Source organism: Echiichthys vipera (genome assembly GCF_963691815.1).
Source record: "Echiichthys vipera genome assembly, chromosome: X".
In the NCBI taxonomy this organism is placed as follows: Eukaryota; Metazoa; Chordata; class Actinopteri; order Perciformes; family Trachinidae; genus Echiichthys; species Echiichthys vipera.
The window spans coordinates 9,521,220-9,538,055 of NC_139825.1; the positions used below are offsets into that span (position 1 = coordinate 9,521,220).

At 40.5% G+C, this 16,836-nt stretch overlaps 1 protein-coding gene across 1 annotated transcript in view; it reads right to left on the reverse strand.

Annotated features, from left to right (window-relative positions):
* Positions 1–677: 677 nt before the first annotated feature.
* Positions 678–16,836, reverse strand: part of epha8 (eph receptor A8) — a 156,538-nt gene continuing 140,379 nt past the window's right edge. Inside the window, exons 14-20 of the mRNA XM_083939932.1 lie at positions 14,018–14,203; positions 12,835–12,896; positions 12,129–12,338; positions 5,029–5,178; positions 4,752–4,942; positions 3,724–3,882; positions 678–1,225 (exon numbers count right to left, since the gene is read on the reverse strand). Coding sequence (XP_083796058.1) covers positions 1,111–1,225; positions 3,724–3,882; positions 4,752–4,942; positions 5,029–5,178; positions 12,129–12,338; positions 12,835–12,896; positions 14,018–14,203 — 1,073 coding nt within the window. The 3' untranslated portion in view covers positions 678–1,110. The remainder of the gene's footprint in view (positions 1,226–3,723; positions 3,883–4,751; positions 4,943–5,028; positions 5,179–12,128; positions 12,339–12,834; positions 12,897–14,017; positions 14,204–16,836) is intronic.

Consider the following 16,836-nt stretch of genomic DNA (forward strand, 5'->3'; position numbering starts at 1 on the left):
AATAGCCTCGGGTGAAATAGGTCTTCTCCGCTGTGGAGACTAGGGGTGCAACGGATCAAAAAACTCACGGTTCAGATCGTTTCTCGGATCAGTAAAAAAAAAAAGACAATACAAATGGAAGTGGAAGTAGGAAACCACCTTACTGATCCTCCATCCACAACTTTTTTGCTGAAGTGGGTGAACAACGGGATGTCATAACATGGTTTAAGCACTTTCAGCAGGTGTTTAAAGCCCTCGTGATAAGCGGCTGAGCAGCCTTTGTTTTCCCTCGGTCAGTGAAACACCAGGTGATGTTGCTTCAAATGTGTAGCAATGCTTGATGTGTTTCCACTGTCATATGGCTTTATTGTGACTACTCACTGGTATACTTGACAGGGAAGCCAAAAAGCTCCCATACAGGGGATTTAAATGACGCGGGGCGTTCAAGCTCCTCCGTTCCTACGCTCGCCATGACCACGCTGCTCTTAACAAGTGTGTGGACTGAACATGCACACAACTTTTTTTCTTTCAATCCGCGGATCATGTGTGTGCCAAATCGAAGACACTGATCCAAAGGGATCATGGATCAGTGATGATCCGTTGCACCACTAGTGTAGACGATCTAGCAACTCAGGTGAGCACTACTTCACTGTTCTCCACTTTTTATAGCTCGAGGTGCATTCTGAGCCTCAGCCTGTCATCAAAAACATATCTCATCCCCACCCTCTACATCACTCCATGTATTCTTTCTATTGTATGATAAACTGCCAGGTTCACTTAATGACATTTCTCTGATAAATTCATGATCGATAAATTATCTTCTCTTTGTAGACGATGAAATTAAAATAATTTGTGGTAATTAAGGCAGTCTTTCCATTAATAAACAACACATTTAAAATCAGAAAATACAATTGGACAGGAAAAAAAAAAGAAAGGTCAGACGTGTCCCAAAGAAGTCATGTTTACTTGTTCCATAGATAAAACCTTTCACATTTTGTTCTTCTTAATGAAATAGTCTTCCTGCACAACTTCTCCCGTTTATCAGTTCATCTTAAATTCCACAGAGTCCCTCTAGACCTTATAGAACCCTAGGTTTCTAGATTCCAGCAGAGAGAAACCTCAGCGTTGGAGTTATACGTGCACAGATGGCACACTCTTGTTGAGGACCTGCACCCTCATGAGCTGGACGCTGGTCATGATCTTCTTCTGGTGGCCCATCAGTGTCACCCCGAGCCTCTGGATGTCCCTGCACAACACACACACACATACACACACATACACACACACACACACACACACACACACACACACACACACACACACACACACACACACACACACACACACACACACAAACCAAAAACACTCTGAGTTGTAGTGGTCAAACGTGGTGTTAATTTTCAGATAGTCTCCAGGGTTTCGTGTACGGCTGAGAGTACAAGCCCTTTGCTCAGAGCGGGTAAAAATGAATGATAAAATAATGTTGCTGCATAACTTCTGGAAGTTTGCCATCAAGTTGTCAAAAAAACCCTTTTATTACAGATTCAATCAGTTTACAGTGTACATATAGACATGAAGTGACGTGAGAGAGAAAAGGGAAGGACAACTAACAAACAACTGAAATGGGTACCAAGACAGCTATGTTTAGGCAACAAAAGGTGAAGGTTAAGTTTAGGCACTGAAACTACCATTATGCGATTGGCCCATCATCTGCCCTTGTCAATGAGGGTAGACGGCAGACCGTCCATGTGCAGCCCAAAAAACGTGACTGTGTAGACTGTATGCATCGCAAGGGCACCTATTGCACATATCTCCAGTCCAGGTGGCATAGGCAACGTTATGCACTTCTAGCTGGTTTGCCAAGCAGAAGAATAAGGAGGAGACAAAGACGGAAAAGAAGAAAAAGAAGAAAAGAAAAAGTAGTACGAGGACGGTAAAGGCAAAACTTTCTAAAGTTCAAAAGACTTAAAATAGGAATATAAAGACTACGGCACTCACTGCAACCATCTGGAATACTTGGGGAAATGCACATGCGTGGAACATCAGACCAAGTTGACCTCAATTAGGTTTAATAGAACCGTGTGTACGTCACATGAACAGTACAAGTCCACGCCCACCACCCCGACCCTCCTCTGATTTCCTTCTTTGCTCTGGATGTTATTTCTGCAGTGATAAATACGTGGATTATATACAAATTACAGTGCATTACTTTTCCTAGGTATATGTACAAACAGTGAATGAGGACAGCCTAACCATGGATTTTACCATCACATGGTTTGTGTCCTAATCATCAGGCCACTGGACACCTCTGCTGTATTTCACAATAAAAGCTTTCAAGATACAACCCTTATCTGATTGCCATTTTTATGTGAAATACATAACTGCAGGAACTGTTGAACTGCACTGACAGCTTGACATTGATTAAAAAAAATAGAGCGTGACTTTTCCATTAGGTGGGGCAATGACCGTATGGTAGGTGCTGAATTTTTGGGCTTTTTTGTGTTTTTAAACATCAGTATTTGGAAAGTATTTCTCATGTCATAGAAGCCACGGAGAGTGGTTCTTCTGTTTTGGATGTTACTATCACACTGTGGATGATGTGTTTTTTTTCTGCAGTGCAGAATCTGCACAGTTCTCACACTTGTCCACCTGGCTCTCTGAAGCTCTGTTTCTTGGCAAAGGTGGTGGTCTCGCGGTATGGATGTCCCTCTGGACCCCCGCCACACAATAACCTTACATTTAAAGATTCATTAATTGTGTACAAATTGTAGGATCTTACTAAAACCTTTCTGTTCTTATGTCTCAGCCTGTAGCAGTATTTGCTGTTGTTACTGCTGCTCTGACTGTGACCAGAACCTGACCGAGTCTGGTCAAGTAGCCTTCTAGCTACTGCAGTGTTGCCAGATTGGTTCAAAAACTTCATAATTATACAGAAAAGAACATGAATATTGAAATCTTAAGAAAGATATCTGCATTTTGACCAATCTGGACAAAATTTTATTAACTCACCCAAGCTAATATTTTCATTACAGCACAAATCATCCTAAAATTGAGGCAAAAAATCACCCAATTTGACAACATTTCTGGGTGGGGGGTAAATATTTCTGCCCCTGTATCAACCAATCAGGGGCCACCAGGAAAGGAACATTTTGCACACTCGAGCGGTGGAAAGTAGACCCTAGTTGACACAGACTCATTAGTTATTACACCTTTCTGTAATAATGTATGATTTATGTTATTTATATAAAAAAAATGAAAAATCTGTATTTCACAAGCGGAACTGCAGGAAGGGCGGCGTCCCAGCACCCTTAATTGATCACACGCCACTGGCAAGCACAAATGATCATATTATTTGACAGTATTTGATATTTGGATATCACCTTTTTATTTGAGACACACCTCAGGATTTGCTGCAAGAGGATCAAAGTAATGGGCAAAGGACAAACTTGGGTAGGCTGATTTAAATAGACACTGGCTAAGATGCTGACCCTGGGCTCAGATGTAAACACTCTGTAGGAGGGTTTATTGTACTTGGGACTGAGCTCAATGGAAGAAGCTCTTTGGATGGGACTGTGAAAATGAGCGGTGTGAAAACACAACACGCGTCAAACATATTTTCAGAGATTTACTCAGAGGAGTTTATAATGTTCAGCGGCGCCAACTTTAATAATAGTCAAACCGTTTAAGCCGTGTAGTGTAGTGATTACAGCTCACCATCACCTCAGAATCATGGTCAGTACTTACCCCTGGTTCATGTTTATGACGTGTCCCAGAGTTTGGTACCCTCCTGCTGCAAAGTGGTCCTTGTAGCGGCCCATCTTTATGGTGTCCAGCCACTCGTTTACTGAGTTACAGCTACTGAAGTCGGGGATAGCTCTCTCCATCAGCGGAGGATTGTTTAAACTGCGGCCAAAAGAGAGAGAGCAGGATGGCCATAGACAGAGAGAAAGAGGAAAATGAATGAGAAGACAAAAAGATTAATTGGAGTGAGTCTGAAAATGAGGAAAGAGGCAAAAAGTGAGCAAGAGGCAAAGAAACCGGGGGAACTGGGGGCTTTGAAATGTGCTAGTAACCAAGGCAGAAAATCAATAGCAGTTAAAATGATAGGGAAGAGCTGGCAGCTGTGATCGCAGGATGGCTGCTTTGGTTAGATTAATACAGAGAGAATTCCTTAACAGCCCTCCACACACACACACACACACACACACACATAGATGCACAGTGGCATGGGCCACTGACTCTGTAGGACCTGGGATCTGTACTGAGCAATTTACACAGGTCCAGCTTCTGCCCGGGTATCCTCTCAAACCTGCTCCTTGATTCACTGTGGATCAATGTCAATATCACAGCCAGGCTTTTACTTAACACACAGCGTGTCCATCAGAAATGAGCTTATTGGAAAACGGACGCGACCGCGGGCTTCATTTGCCAGAGAACTTTGAGGGAAACTTTAGGCTGCAACTTTATCCCACAGCACTGATGTTTGATAGCTGCGGGATAAGACTGAATTTACTCTGCCTCCCACACCAGGACAGTTACTTAGTAGCCTAACAGCCTGTCACCATATATTGTCCAGGAGATCATTTTCTTAGCCCCTCACAGATGATGTCTTGCTTTGATTTGCAGCTTAATCCGCTAATCACATGAACCAATATTTGATTAAATGTTGCCGAACAGTCTGGCCAAATTAAATCAAAAGACTCCTCGGCATGTGACACAATGCACCCATGTTGCTTCACTGCAAACATGGATCTTTTCAGTGGCCCACCCACCTGCAGAGCGTGTCCATAGACTTCAGGTTCTCCGGGTTGCGGATTAGCTTGTCAAGAACGGTGACTATCTGGCAAAAGCGTGGCCTCTCGCTGCGATCCTTTTGCCAGCAGTCCAGCATGAGAGTGTGTAGAGGACCAGGGCAGCCCATAGGAGCAGGCAGCCTGTAGCCCTCTTCCACAGATTTGATCACCTGCACATATACAGCAGAATAGAGATAAGACTACAGTCTGCTATTAGAATACATTAAAGGTTAGCTGGTAAACAAATAGTGCTCACATCTCTATTGCTGAGGTTCCAGTATGGTCGCTCTCCATAGGACATCACCTCCCACATGACCACTCCATAGCTCCATACATCACTAGAGGAGGAGAACTTCCTGTAGGCGATGGCCTCTGGGGCCGTCCAGCGAATTGGAATTTTCCCACCCTGTCAGGAGTGTAAAAAGGTTCAACCAAGGTGTATCAGACTTATTGAGGTCATAGAATCAAACTAATGATCACAGCTTAAAGGGTTACTCAAGCTATATTCTATATTGTTATTGTTATTGTCAAAAATCCCACAAAACAATAAAAACAAAAAATGTATACAACTTAATCGTAGTCTTTGTATTCAAAGCCTGATATTTTGTATTTCTCTGTGCCATTGAGCATCATTGTTGTCCAGATACTTAAAAAACACATCAGTGAGTCACTGTTGCCTTTGGTAACAAGTTCCTTCATTACACACTGTAGTTTATTTTCACTTATTCCAACATACATGTAAATACTCACAAGATTATTGAGATAAATAGTCCCAGACAGCTATTTTCTCCCATTTGAGTAAAGTCTGCCTTAAAAATTACAGGAAAAAAGGACTGAGCATTTAAAAAAAGAGTGTCAATATACTTTGAACCCTTTGTTGCTCAGAGAGTCATCTAGTGGCCACAGAACATAAAGGAAATGCTTTATATAACTTCATGAAGCTTAATTTGGCTATCATTAGTTTCACATGTAAATGCCACTAAAGATATCCAATACAAGAGGTACAAACATATTATCAGTAGAATGTAGTAAGTAAGCAAAAGTAGTCATGTAGAAAGTCCCCATTCATTCGAAAGTCCTCATTCCTATTGCCTTAATGTGTATTTTCCATTTAAACGTTGTGAAAATGCTCATTTTAACTGCTGTAAATCAACCAAGTTAACAGAATAAACTGTACGTTTCTGACACAGATACTGTTTATTGAAAGTCAATGTTCCTGATCCGCTGCAACCCGTTCTCCTTCCCTACTCCTCATATACTGACACATTTTGACGCATTTGCTGTCGCAGTTTTAGAAAAAGTAATTTAGTTTAACTTTCATATAGGACCCAAGTGGGACACAAGCCACGGTCTCCTGGTGAAAGTCTAGTGTGCATTCGACCTCCTCCCTAAACAGTTTGGGGCTTGTTATACTACATTACATGACTTCTGGACAACTTTTGAGGTGACTGGGCTGCTTATATACTGCTGAGTAGTTGAGTGATCATAATAATGCATCATAATATAAGCTGACGTTATATTTGTGTGTAGAATCGTAAAATAAATTCAGTGGAGTAATACAAGTACAGGTATAGCATTACCCTCTGAAGTGTTTTGACAGAAGTAGAAAGTAGCATAAAAGTGAGATTAATAAAGTAGTGTTACTGTCCTAAAGTTCATATTTAGGTACAGTACTTTTTTACCATGGAGTAAATGAGGAGCTCTTTTCCAAAACGCTATAAATCCATTTTAATAGTTTTCAGGAAAATTAAATTTTTTTACCTAGACCCACACATTTGGTAAATATTCAATGTATCTTGTCAAAATGGTTTATGGCTCAGTCTGAACATGTTGAACGGACGGACGAAACAAAAAACTCTCCCGCTTCAGAGCGCCGCCATGTTGGATCGCCTAGACCGCTCACTGAATTCTGATTGGTCGAGAGGACGTTTCGCATTTAGGCTAAAAATAGGTTTGGCGCTGGTTGTGGTTTGGAAAGGAACTGCAACTTGCGGACCATTTTAAACAAGGAAATATAGCGATTTGGCATGAAACACTGATGAAGCAGTGAAAAGGTTTTGTATGCAGCAAAGTGGCATGACAAACTCATTTTTTTTTAAATTTGGCTTTTATCTCGTTTTGAAAAAGAGCTCTTCAAATGTACATGAACGTATAAAGTTAAATGACAGTGTGTGTGTGTGTGTGTGTGTGTGTGCGCGCGCATGTTCTGCAGGCCGAGACAAGAATAGACTTGCAAATGTCAGCAGGTATTCGGACTACTTCCTCTACTTTTGATTTAAAACTGACACTTAATTAGTTTGAAGAATGGATACATCACTACTGAAACAAAAAAGCCCTACCTGTGGGTTAGTTGAACCATTTGAAGGTTACTCTCAAAACGTAGCCCATTAGAGACCCTCAAAGTTCTGCTGAACCTTAAAACCAGCAGCATGACTGGACTTCTACAACCTTAACTCATGATCTCAATACGTACAGGTTCTTCAAAGTGACTTTGCTGCCAGATTCAACAGAACTGGCAGCTTCATTCACTTTACTCAGGCAGTAACATGCACATTAATCTTCAGCCATAATCAACCATTAGTCGGAGATGTGCTGTAATGATGGTATAGTATCATTTTCCCCTTCAGAATGTCTCTGAGTGATGCTGCACATAATCACCTTGCTTTCTCTAATTTGACTGCAGTGCTTTAACAGATTTTAACAGACAAATGTGTTAATGGCTGATTTCCATCTGTGACCTGATAGCATCAGACTCTGGAAGGAGCTTCTTTTTTTTTTTGTTAAGACTTAATCCGTGCAGGTTTAATATTGGATTGCTCTCTACTGGAGCACTTACAAAGATGATTTTACTTTGCTCTCGTTTTCATGGAATTTAATGTATTTGTATTGCTTTCGTACAGTTGTATTTGTCTCCAACTTTTGTGTTTGTCTCGATGCTACTTTCTTTGCAAGATTTATAAAATGTGAGGATATATTTGATTAATGTAATGTAATGGCTGCAAAGACATTCTGCCCAGATTGGAGTCCTGTTTTTTTTTGGCATTGCACTTTGGCATGATCTTAAAGGATTTGTTGGGTCTGAAGTTCCCAATTTGAAACACTTGCTGCTAAAGGCTGCCAGTATGCCTTGTGCAGCTTTAAAGTTTGAACGGAATTCAAACATAAAGGGCAAAGTACTTATCATCAGGAGCACTACTCAGTTGATTAATGTCTTCTGTGGGTTTTGAAGAAGTTATTTTGTTTGTACATCCTAGATACCACGTCGCCAAGAAAGACAAATGACAGACTACAAATAAACCTTAAGGAGATGAACAAAAAAAATAGCATGGAAATAAAATAACAAAATACACCAAATCTTAAGATGATGTACTAGACATAAGTCTATGATGTATGGTAGACAAACCTTTCTCATTATTTACATGTTCCAGAGATTGTATTAAAATCAAATCTATCAAAACAATTTTTTAAACAGGGATGACACATTTGTGTTTATGGAGTTTTACCAAGCAGGATTAAGAGACTCAAAAATTAAATTAATTAATGTTGCTTTCGAAATAAACAATAACATGTTTAAGGATGCACTCACACTTGGCCCAGATGATCTATGCAGGGCTTTAGTGTGATCTCATATTAAAATTATGTCATATGTTAAACAAAGTCTGTGAGAAAATGAGGACTGAATCATATCATTAATAAGAATGTCATCAACCTTTATTGGTTATTTCATTGAAACGTTGGATAATCAAAGCCGCAGAAGGCATTAAACAAATGTCTTCACAGGCCGAGAATACCAATCATAACTAGTTACTAGGGGTGGAACGGTTTTGAAAAAAAAACTGTCCCGTTCGGTAGCTTGACACGGTTCGGTACACGTGTGTACCATTCGGTTTATGAGGTGCAACGTAGCGTAAGCCTTCATGACCGCTGTCCTTTCATCTCAGCGCTACGTCTCAGCGCGTCTAATCCTGGCGCGCTGGGAGACTTGCTCCATGCAAGCTCCCGCTATGCTCTTCTTCGTGGGTTTCTGAATCCCCTTGGCAACAGCTCGCTAAGCTCTGCTCCGTTGTTGTTCTCAATCGTTTCAGTCTGGTTAAATTCAGTTCACCAGAGAATGGACAGAGAAGTTTTTGTTTCTGTCTCTGAGAAGCCTGAATTTACTCTGCAGCAATATCGGTGTGTAAAGGGTATAAGTTGATCAGGCATTTTCAGAAAAATCATGCTACTCTGCATTTATGTTACGTTCATTTGTGTCAGTCCATTTTTTTATTAATAAACTAATGTTTCATATGTATTTGTCAGCCTGTTAAAGTAACTAGCAACTGAGGTAATCAGATAAATGTAGTGCAGTAAAAAGTAGAATATTTCCACTGATTTGTAGTGGAGCAGAAGAATAAAGGAGCATGTAAATAAAATACTGAAGTAAAGGAGAAGAGCCTCGAACTTTACTTAAGTCCAATAATTGAGTGAAAACCTTTGGTTTACAGGTTTGTTCATTTAACAAGGATTGTTTTTGACAAGCTTGTTGCACTTTGAGGCCTATGACTACTATTTACATTGATAAAATAAAGACAATATATGTACTATATTGGATTATGTACAATATTCATTAATGTGATGCTCATATTTTTACAGCCCCTCATTTTGGATCATTTCCGTCAACCGGCCCAAATTCCAAATGAACTGAATAACCCTGAATTAGCCTATTTCAGTTAGTTCAGTGATTGCTGTTTGTGCGTATTTTAGTGAAAGAAAACCTATTTTCTTCATTTTTTCTAAGATTTGATAATATAAAAGTGTTTATATTCTTACCTAGAAGGCAAACAATTGTTTACCTTTTTGCCAACTAAATATATAAACGCGTAAATGCAGCAATGTGTCTCCTACTGCTTCAAAATCTCACTTCACTTTCATTTAAGATTACAGGTTACATTAATCCCTAAACAAACTGCCTCATTATTCCAGTTTTTGCATGATTGCATGACATGTCCTTAAGAATATCTGATTTAAAAAATTGATCTGATACATGGTATTTTTACAACCACACCAAACTGAAAACCGTGATATGAACCGAACAGTGGATTTTGTGAACCCTTCCAACCCTACTAGTTACTCTAACTGAACTGCATGTATAAAATGGTGAAAAGTGAAAAGAAAGCACAATATCAGGCGGGTATTATGTTTAAGTATCCAAACCAATATGTAAAGAGAAAAGTCAGATCTGTGCATTATTTGTGTTCTATTGGTTGTATTATGAGAAATGTAGGATCCAGGATTTTGGAGCTTTCACACATACAAGGGGCTTGAAGTCAGAATATTAGCATCTGCTGCTTCATTTAAATTTTTTTTAAAAATGAATAATTTCTAAAAAAATCTAAATCACTTGAGCGTGCCTTAAAACTCTGTAAAAGGTTTCCTCGCTGTATGGAGCTCATTGTGATTTCTTATTGTTATGTGGAGTAGTTTAAATTGTGTAGTGCATATTTCTCTCCAAGTACATGTGATAGCCGCTCCCTGACACTAACCATTCTCTCATAAATGGGTTCATATGATATCTTACGAAAATCTATGAACAACAATTCGTTTAATATCTTACGAAATATGACATTCCATTTTAGGCTATAAAGTAACCAGTACATGAACCTCAAAGTTAAGTTTAGGCACAAAAACGACTTGGTTAAGATTAGAAACTAGAATTACCACATTGTGGTTTTTTGCCTCCTCCAACCAGTCATGGTCTAGTTTACATCCAAATGTCCAGACATTCATAATATATTAAGTGAGGACTTTGAAGGCATTTAAAACAAGTTTATTTTTGGTGAAATATGGATGCTTCAAAGAAGCATTGTATCTATTCAATCAAAGCCACAAATTCAGTATCTGACCAAATGTCTCTACTTCTGTTCCTAATGTAAGGTGTTGAATAATGGACAGAAACATTATGATGCCCCAGTGAAGTTGACATTTGACCTTTTGAATATGAAATGTCATCACTTTATAATTTTACTCTAGACATTTGTGTGACATAATTAGTGTTGGAATTCTTGAGTTTTGGACAAAAATGGGTTTGTGAGGTCACAGTATCCTTGACCTTTGACCTCTAAAATCTAATCAGTTGATGCTTGTGTCAAAGATGACATTTGTGCCAAAATTGAGGAAAATAGACTGAAACGTACAGATGAAGAACCCGAAAACGTAAACCCTCCGACCACAGCTGTCACCAGCACTGAGGCATAAAAAGGTGGTGATTTGGTTTAGTTCTTCCAAGACATGAACAGCAGGGAAAGTCCTGTGTTTTGTGACGCATCCACCACTCTGTGGATTTTGGCACTCTTACCCTGCATTCACACCAAAAGCAATGGAGGTGATTAAATAGTATCACAGTAGGAGTATCGCGTCGCTTGCTCACATTTTTGATCATCACTTCATTGCTTCCATCGCAGGTAGCAGCCGAGGCAGCCAACTAACTGAAGCTAACCCATGGCTCAGCCTACACTGCTGTTGTGCTAAATGGAAAGTTAGGCTAGTGCTAAAAGGGATCTGAATGCTTTTAAAAGAACAGAAATGAGCTCTCAGATGAAGAGTGTGGCTCTTAAAAGAGCCGTTATGTTGCAGTGACATCAGGCCGTCAGTGATTTAACCTCCGAAGCTGTACAGGCTGCAGCCCACTCTCCGGTAGATCAGACCTTCATTCTGCACTCACGGCTTTCTTCTTCTTCTCCTTCTTCTGCATATCCAGCAGACTAGATGCCTAAAGGCACGCCATCCATAGTTCATAGTTACATCCATTATATTATATCCATAGGAATAGTCTGGTTTCCCCCAAGGACTGCAACAATAGTGGCTTTGATGATCCCCTGGATGTTTCACGGAGAACTTTGATGACGCTACCACAACCTCAACGCTTATTGGCTGCGTCTCGTGATGTCGCTTGAAAGTTAAAACTTTTTAACTTCAAGCGGCACACGCGATGGGGCAATGGAAGCGAAGGAAGATTCATTCGCACTACACTAAGCGCTCCATTCGCGCCACTGCTGCCTAAATCGCGTATCATCGCGGCATTTACATTGATTGTCAATGAAGGGTTGCCGCTCAATTTGTGTCTGGCGTGTTTGGTGTTAACGCCCCTACTTTATACCGCACTACGTTTCATACTCTATACTACTTCCCATGATTTCCTTCTTTGCTCCGGAAGTCATTTCTATAGTCATAAATACATGGCTTACATAGGAATTACAGTGCATTGCTTTTATATGTCATGTAAAACAAATCAGTATGTACAAACAGTGAATTAGGATTCATTCAAGAAATGTGTGTGTCTGAATGTGTATTAATGCTTGCCTCAATGTGAAAACTCACACTGGTTGTGTATGCTGCATCAGGGTCATCCTCCAGTACTCGGGACAGGCCAAAGTCGGACACCTTACACACCAGGTTGCTGTTGACCAAGATGTTGCGGGCGGCCAGGTCTCTGTGGATGTAGCCCAGGTCAGACAGGTAGGTCATACCGGCCGCAATGCCGCGCAGCAACCCCACCAGCTGGATGATGGTGAACTGGCCATCGTGTCTCTACAGGAAGGGGAAAAGAAAAGAGAAAGATCGGTAAGAAGAGTTTTAATGGCAGATCAAAAACCTTGATGGCATAGCAGCAGAAAAGATAGTGATAATAGAAAAGATTTTAATCAAGATAGAGAAGAGAGCAAAGACAAGAGAAAATGACATGACAGGGATTTGCTTTTAAGTCATAATCCACAGTATTTTCATATAAGCAAACACTAGAGGTGTTTGACATTGTTGATGTAACATAGCTTATGTCTTGTGAAAGGAAACTTTCACTCCAACACACTGGTGCCTTTCTCCTGACACAATTCTCTGAGAAATAGGAAGTGATGTGAAGTAAAGGGATGAAGTTAACATTTTGGTGATATTTTGTTTTCACTGGACAATGAGCCATAGCTGAAAGAAAAGATCACCATGTACTCATTGACAGAGATTAGACAAAATTAAAAGTAAACAGGAACATTGCTGCCTCAATACTGTGCAACCTAAAGCTTTTAATACCAACCCTGAGGAAAGAGTCCAGAGAGCCATTCTCCATGTACTCTGTGATGATCATCGCCGGTTTACCTGAAGGAACAAACAGGAACCTTCAGGACTCTTTCTAAGCTGAACTGCATATCTATATGATATACACTGTGTACTTACTGGATTTACATGCATGTTCAACACTTCAAGTTGCATTGATTGATTGATTGATTGATTGATTTCACTTTAATAATCCCCAGGGGAAAATGTATTTGCCACCACCCCACACAACAACATACATCAACAGGGCTGGCAAGACAAGGCACAGAACAAGACATGGTACAAAACACACTACAACAACAAATAAATAAATAAATAGGTAAGCACCAGAATTAGGCTCTGAAAGGACACAATGATCAAAGCAATATCACCAGCATAAGTCACAAGAAACCAACATCACAAATCACAACAAGAGCATAAGTAACAAAATATCAACAGCTATTGTTAAAAAAGTCTGATCGATGTGGGAACAAAGGACCATCTAAATCTCTCAGTGGAGCATCTGGGTAGGAGAAGCCTTTTGCTCCTTCTGCTCTTATTGAAGATGTTGAGCAGGGGGTGGACCTCCCCCATGACAACACACTCCTCATCTTCCTCATCACCCTCTTTTTTAAAGTTTTGCATTTTTGCGTTCACTCTGCGAATCGTTTCAGCTGCTGGGCATCACCAGGGAGGCAAAAAGGAAGGCCATCAAATCTGCGGCTGAAGGTGGCTTTGGATCAAGAGGGCAGATCCGTGGGTGAATGCTACGGGGAGGCACGCTGGGATCTGATCAACCCTGGCCTGGTCGCTTGGGCGAGGGCATCTGATGTTGAAAGACCCTTAACACCGGATGACCCCAAGTTCCATAACTAATGATGCATCCCAGCACATCTTCAGGATGTATTTTTCATCTGGGCTTACTTCAACAAAATGTGAATGGATATCCAAAGTTTAGGACAAACTAAAAGTACCAAGTTTTAACTAAGGAGGAAAAGAAGCCTACATGACATCACACATACAATAGATGAGGCTTGTGAAGCTTATGTATCTAACGTATCAATATATTTTTACTATTAAATATCACAGTCAGACACAGACATTACTCTCATAACTATAACTATTAGTCAGTGAATAATCCTGAAAACATCTTTACACTTATATAGAGTTTAACAGTAGCATACTCTGGGTTACCACTCCCTCCAGGCGGATGACGTTGGGGTGGTCGAACTGGGCCATGATAGACGCCTCAGCAAGGAAGTCCCTCTTCTGCTTCTCTGTGTAACCTGCCTTCAGGGTCTTCAGGGCCACTGGGATGTCTCTTTTCCCCGGGAGTCTCATACGTCCATAACACACCTCCCCAAACTCCCCTAAACACACACACAATAATGATCCCAGATGAGCACAACATATATATATATATATATATATATATATATATATATATATACTGTATATATCCAATCAAAAACAATTTGGATAAGCTGGATGTTTCAGCTTCAATGTGCAAAATGATGAATGTGTAGTTTGACACGAGACGTCTGTTGTCATATTTATCTGCTGAAAGTAGAAGTTTCTCTGTGCTAATTGAAAATCATATTTTAAGGGGTGGGCCTACCAGCATGACATCACAACTAGTTTGAAAGTCAGTCCTGGTCCAATATGACTTACAAGTATGATGTGGAAACTTGATAACTCTCGCCAGATGCATTTCATTCTGCCTTGCTTCTGTATAGTTCCACTCATCCATCTGGGATCGCTCCGTAGGAGGGGTGTTTCAGAAGGCTGGGCCTTAAATCCTTGCATACGATTGGATAAACCACTTATCCGTCATCTTTATTGAAGTCATATTGAAACCAACCCGTGATGCTACCACTACAAGTGGAGCCATTTGGTAGATCAAGCTTTTGCCAAACCCTGTTGGGAGAAGGGTGGAAACTAGTTGTATATACCCTTGTTAAATGATTCACTCTTCTTACTGATATCCACAACTACTTAATTCTCTCAGCAAAGTTACCGTATAAAGAATACCATGAAAACTGTAGCAAAATAAAACATTTTAAAAACATTATTTTCATAGATTAGTTTCTTATACATGGGTTCACAAGTTTCAATATTCAGAATAATTATCGTGTACACCTGCTTAGCCAGTAGTAGACATTCCTCTCTTGTCTCTTTTCCTCTCTCCCTCTTTTCGTCTTGTCTCTCTTTTCCTCAATGACGGCTAACGTCTAACATAACTTGGACAGGAAGTGACCTCTCAAAGAATTTTAATTGAAACATTTCAATGAATTTTGAAAGCGGAACTATAAATTAAACTACATTTAGGTTTCATCATGAATGTATGCAAAGATAATAAAATAACAATTAGAAATTAAATATGATAACTTCACTCTAACCTTAAGTGTTGCCACAGTAACACATTGTAGTATTTTGGCAGTAGCTACACTAGTGATGTCCAAATGAAGCTTCATGAACCATTTTAATTATTTTAGTCCACTAGATGGAGACCTATGTTAAATAAAGGGTTGAAATTACACTGAATTACCATTCATTGACCCCTTTTCTTTAAACCAAGAGCCCCCTCAATACAACCCATTAGTTGTATTTTAATCAACAAATGCAACTAATGGGTCATGAGACTTCATTTGGACATCACTAGCGAAAACATTGTTTCCACCGACAAAAGCCATCAGAGTCGTTCTCTGATGTTCTTTGGAAGAAAACAGATAGTTGCTAGGTTGAACAACCCGAATGAAATAGAAGCATCAATGTTAACGCCTGCTTCCTGGTTGCGAGCCACCAATGTTGTCTGAATCGAAACAGTTGCTTCTCCGCTACATCACATATATAAAAATCACGCCTGGTGGTCCTGATGGGCTAAACCATTTTTCAGTGGTCCCGAAATGCCTCAGATCCAAGATGGATGAGTGGAGCTAGTCAAGGCGTAATGAAATTCATCTGGTGAGAGTCAGGCTCAAAACTTGAAGCTACAAGTGCACACGTCCAGCGGGAAAACTTTACTTTTTATATTCATAAATTCTGGAATTTTTAATAAGGTAGAAGAAGTAGCCTTTTGTAAGGATTTTAATGTGGAAATTATACTTTTTTGTGGAAAAAAAACATGTCAAGCACATATTAAATTTTAATTAGGATAGGGTAGCAAACTACTTTCAAGGGTAGGGTACTAATTGAATTATATAGTACTTTTTCACTGTCAGTGTCAAATGTGGGTACGTGAGAATGCGTAAGGGAATGTTTTTTTGTCTTCTCTTTATGTTTGACAGAAGGCGGGGCTCAGCTCCGACACAAGAGCACCAGCAGTGGAGACAAAGCCGCAGCGGACTCAAGTGTAGTTTTCTTTTCAAAACTTCATGTAGACAACACTCACTCTAATATACTATAATATAATATAATATAATGGTGATGTTGAGGTGTTGGTACTCTTTCTCTGAGACACGCACAACAGTGTTTTGTATGCCTTGGTGACAGACTGACAGGCGGCTGTAGGGACAGGTTTGGGACAAGGAGACAGAGGTAGGGAGGGGTTTAATTTTGGGCGCTGTGAAAAATATTCTAAATTGAAAGACTATGGAACAACGAGGAAGAGGAAGAGGAAGAGAGACCCTGCCAAGATGGAGGGCTCGCCCAGACGGAGGGCTCTGGTGGCCGGGTTTGCCATGGAGCCCGGCCGGGTACAGCCCAAAAAAGTGACATGGCACCTCCCCCCTCTTCAACCTTTGGGCCCACCACTCGCAGGAGGAACCACTGAGGTCGGGTGCACTGCTGCACGGGTGGCAGTGAAGGTGAGGGGCCTCAACGGACCAGACACGGGCAGCAGAGGCTGACTCTGGGGACGTGGAATGTCACCTCTCTGTGGGGGAAGGAGCCAGAGCTTGTGCGGGACGTGGAGCGCTACCAGTTAGATCTGGTGGGGCTTACCTCCATGCACAGTCTTGGTCCTGGAACCTTACTCCTGGATAGGGGTTGGACCCTATTCTTC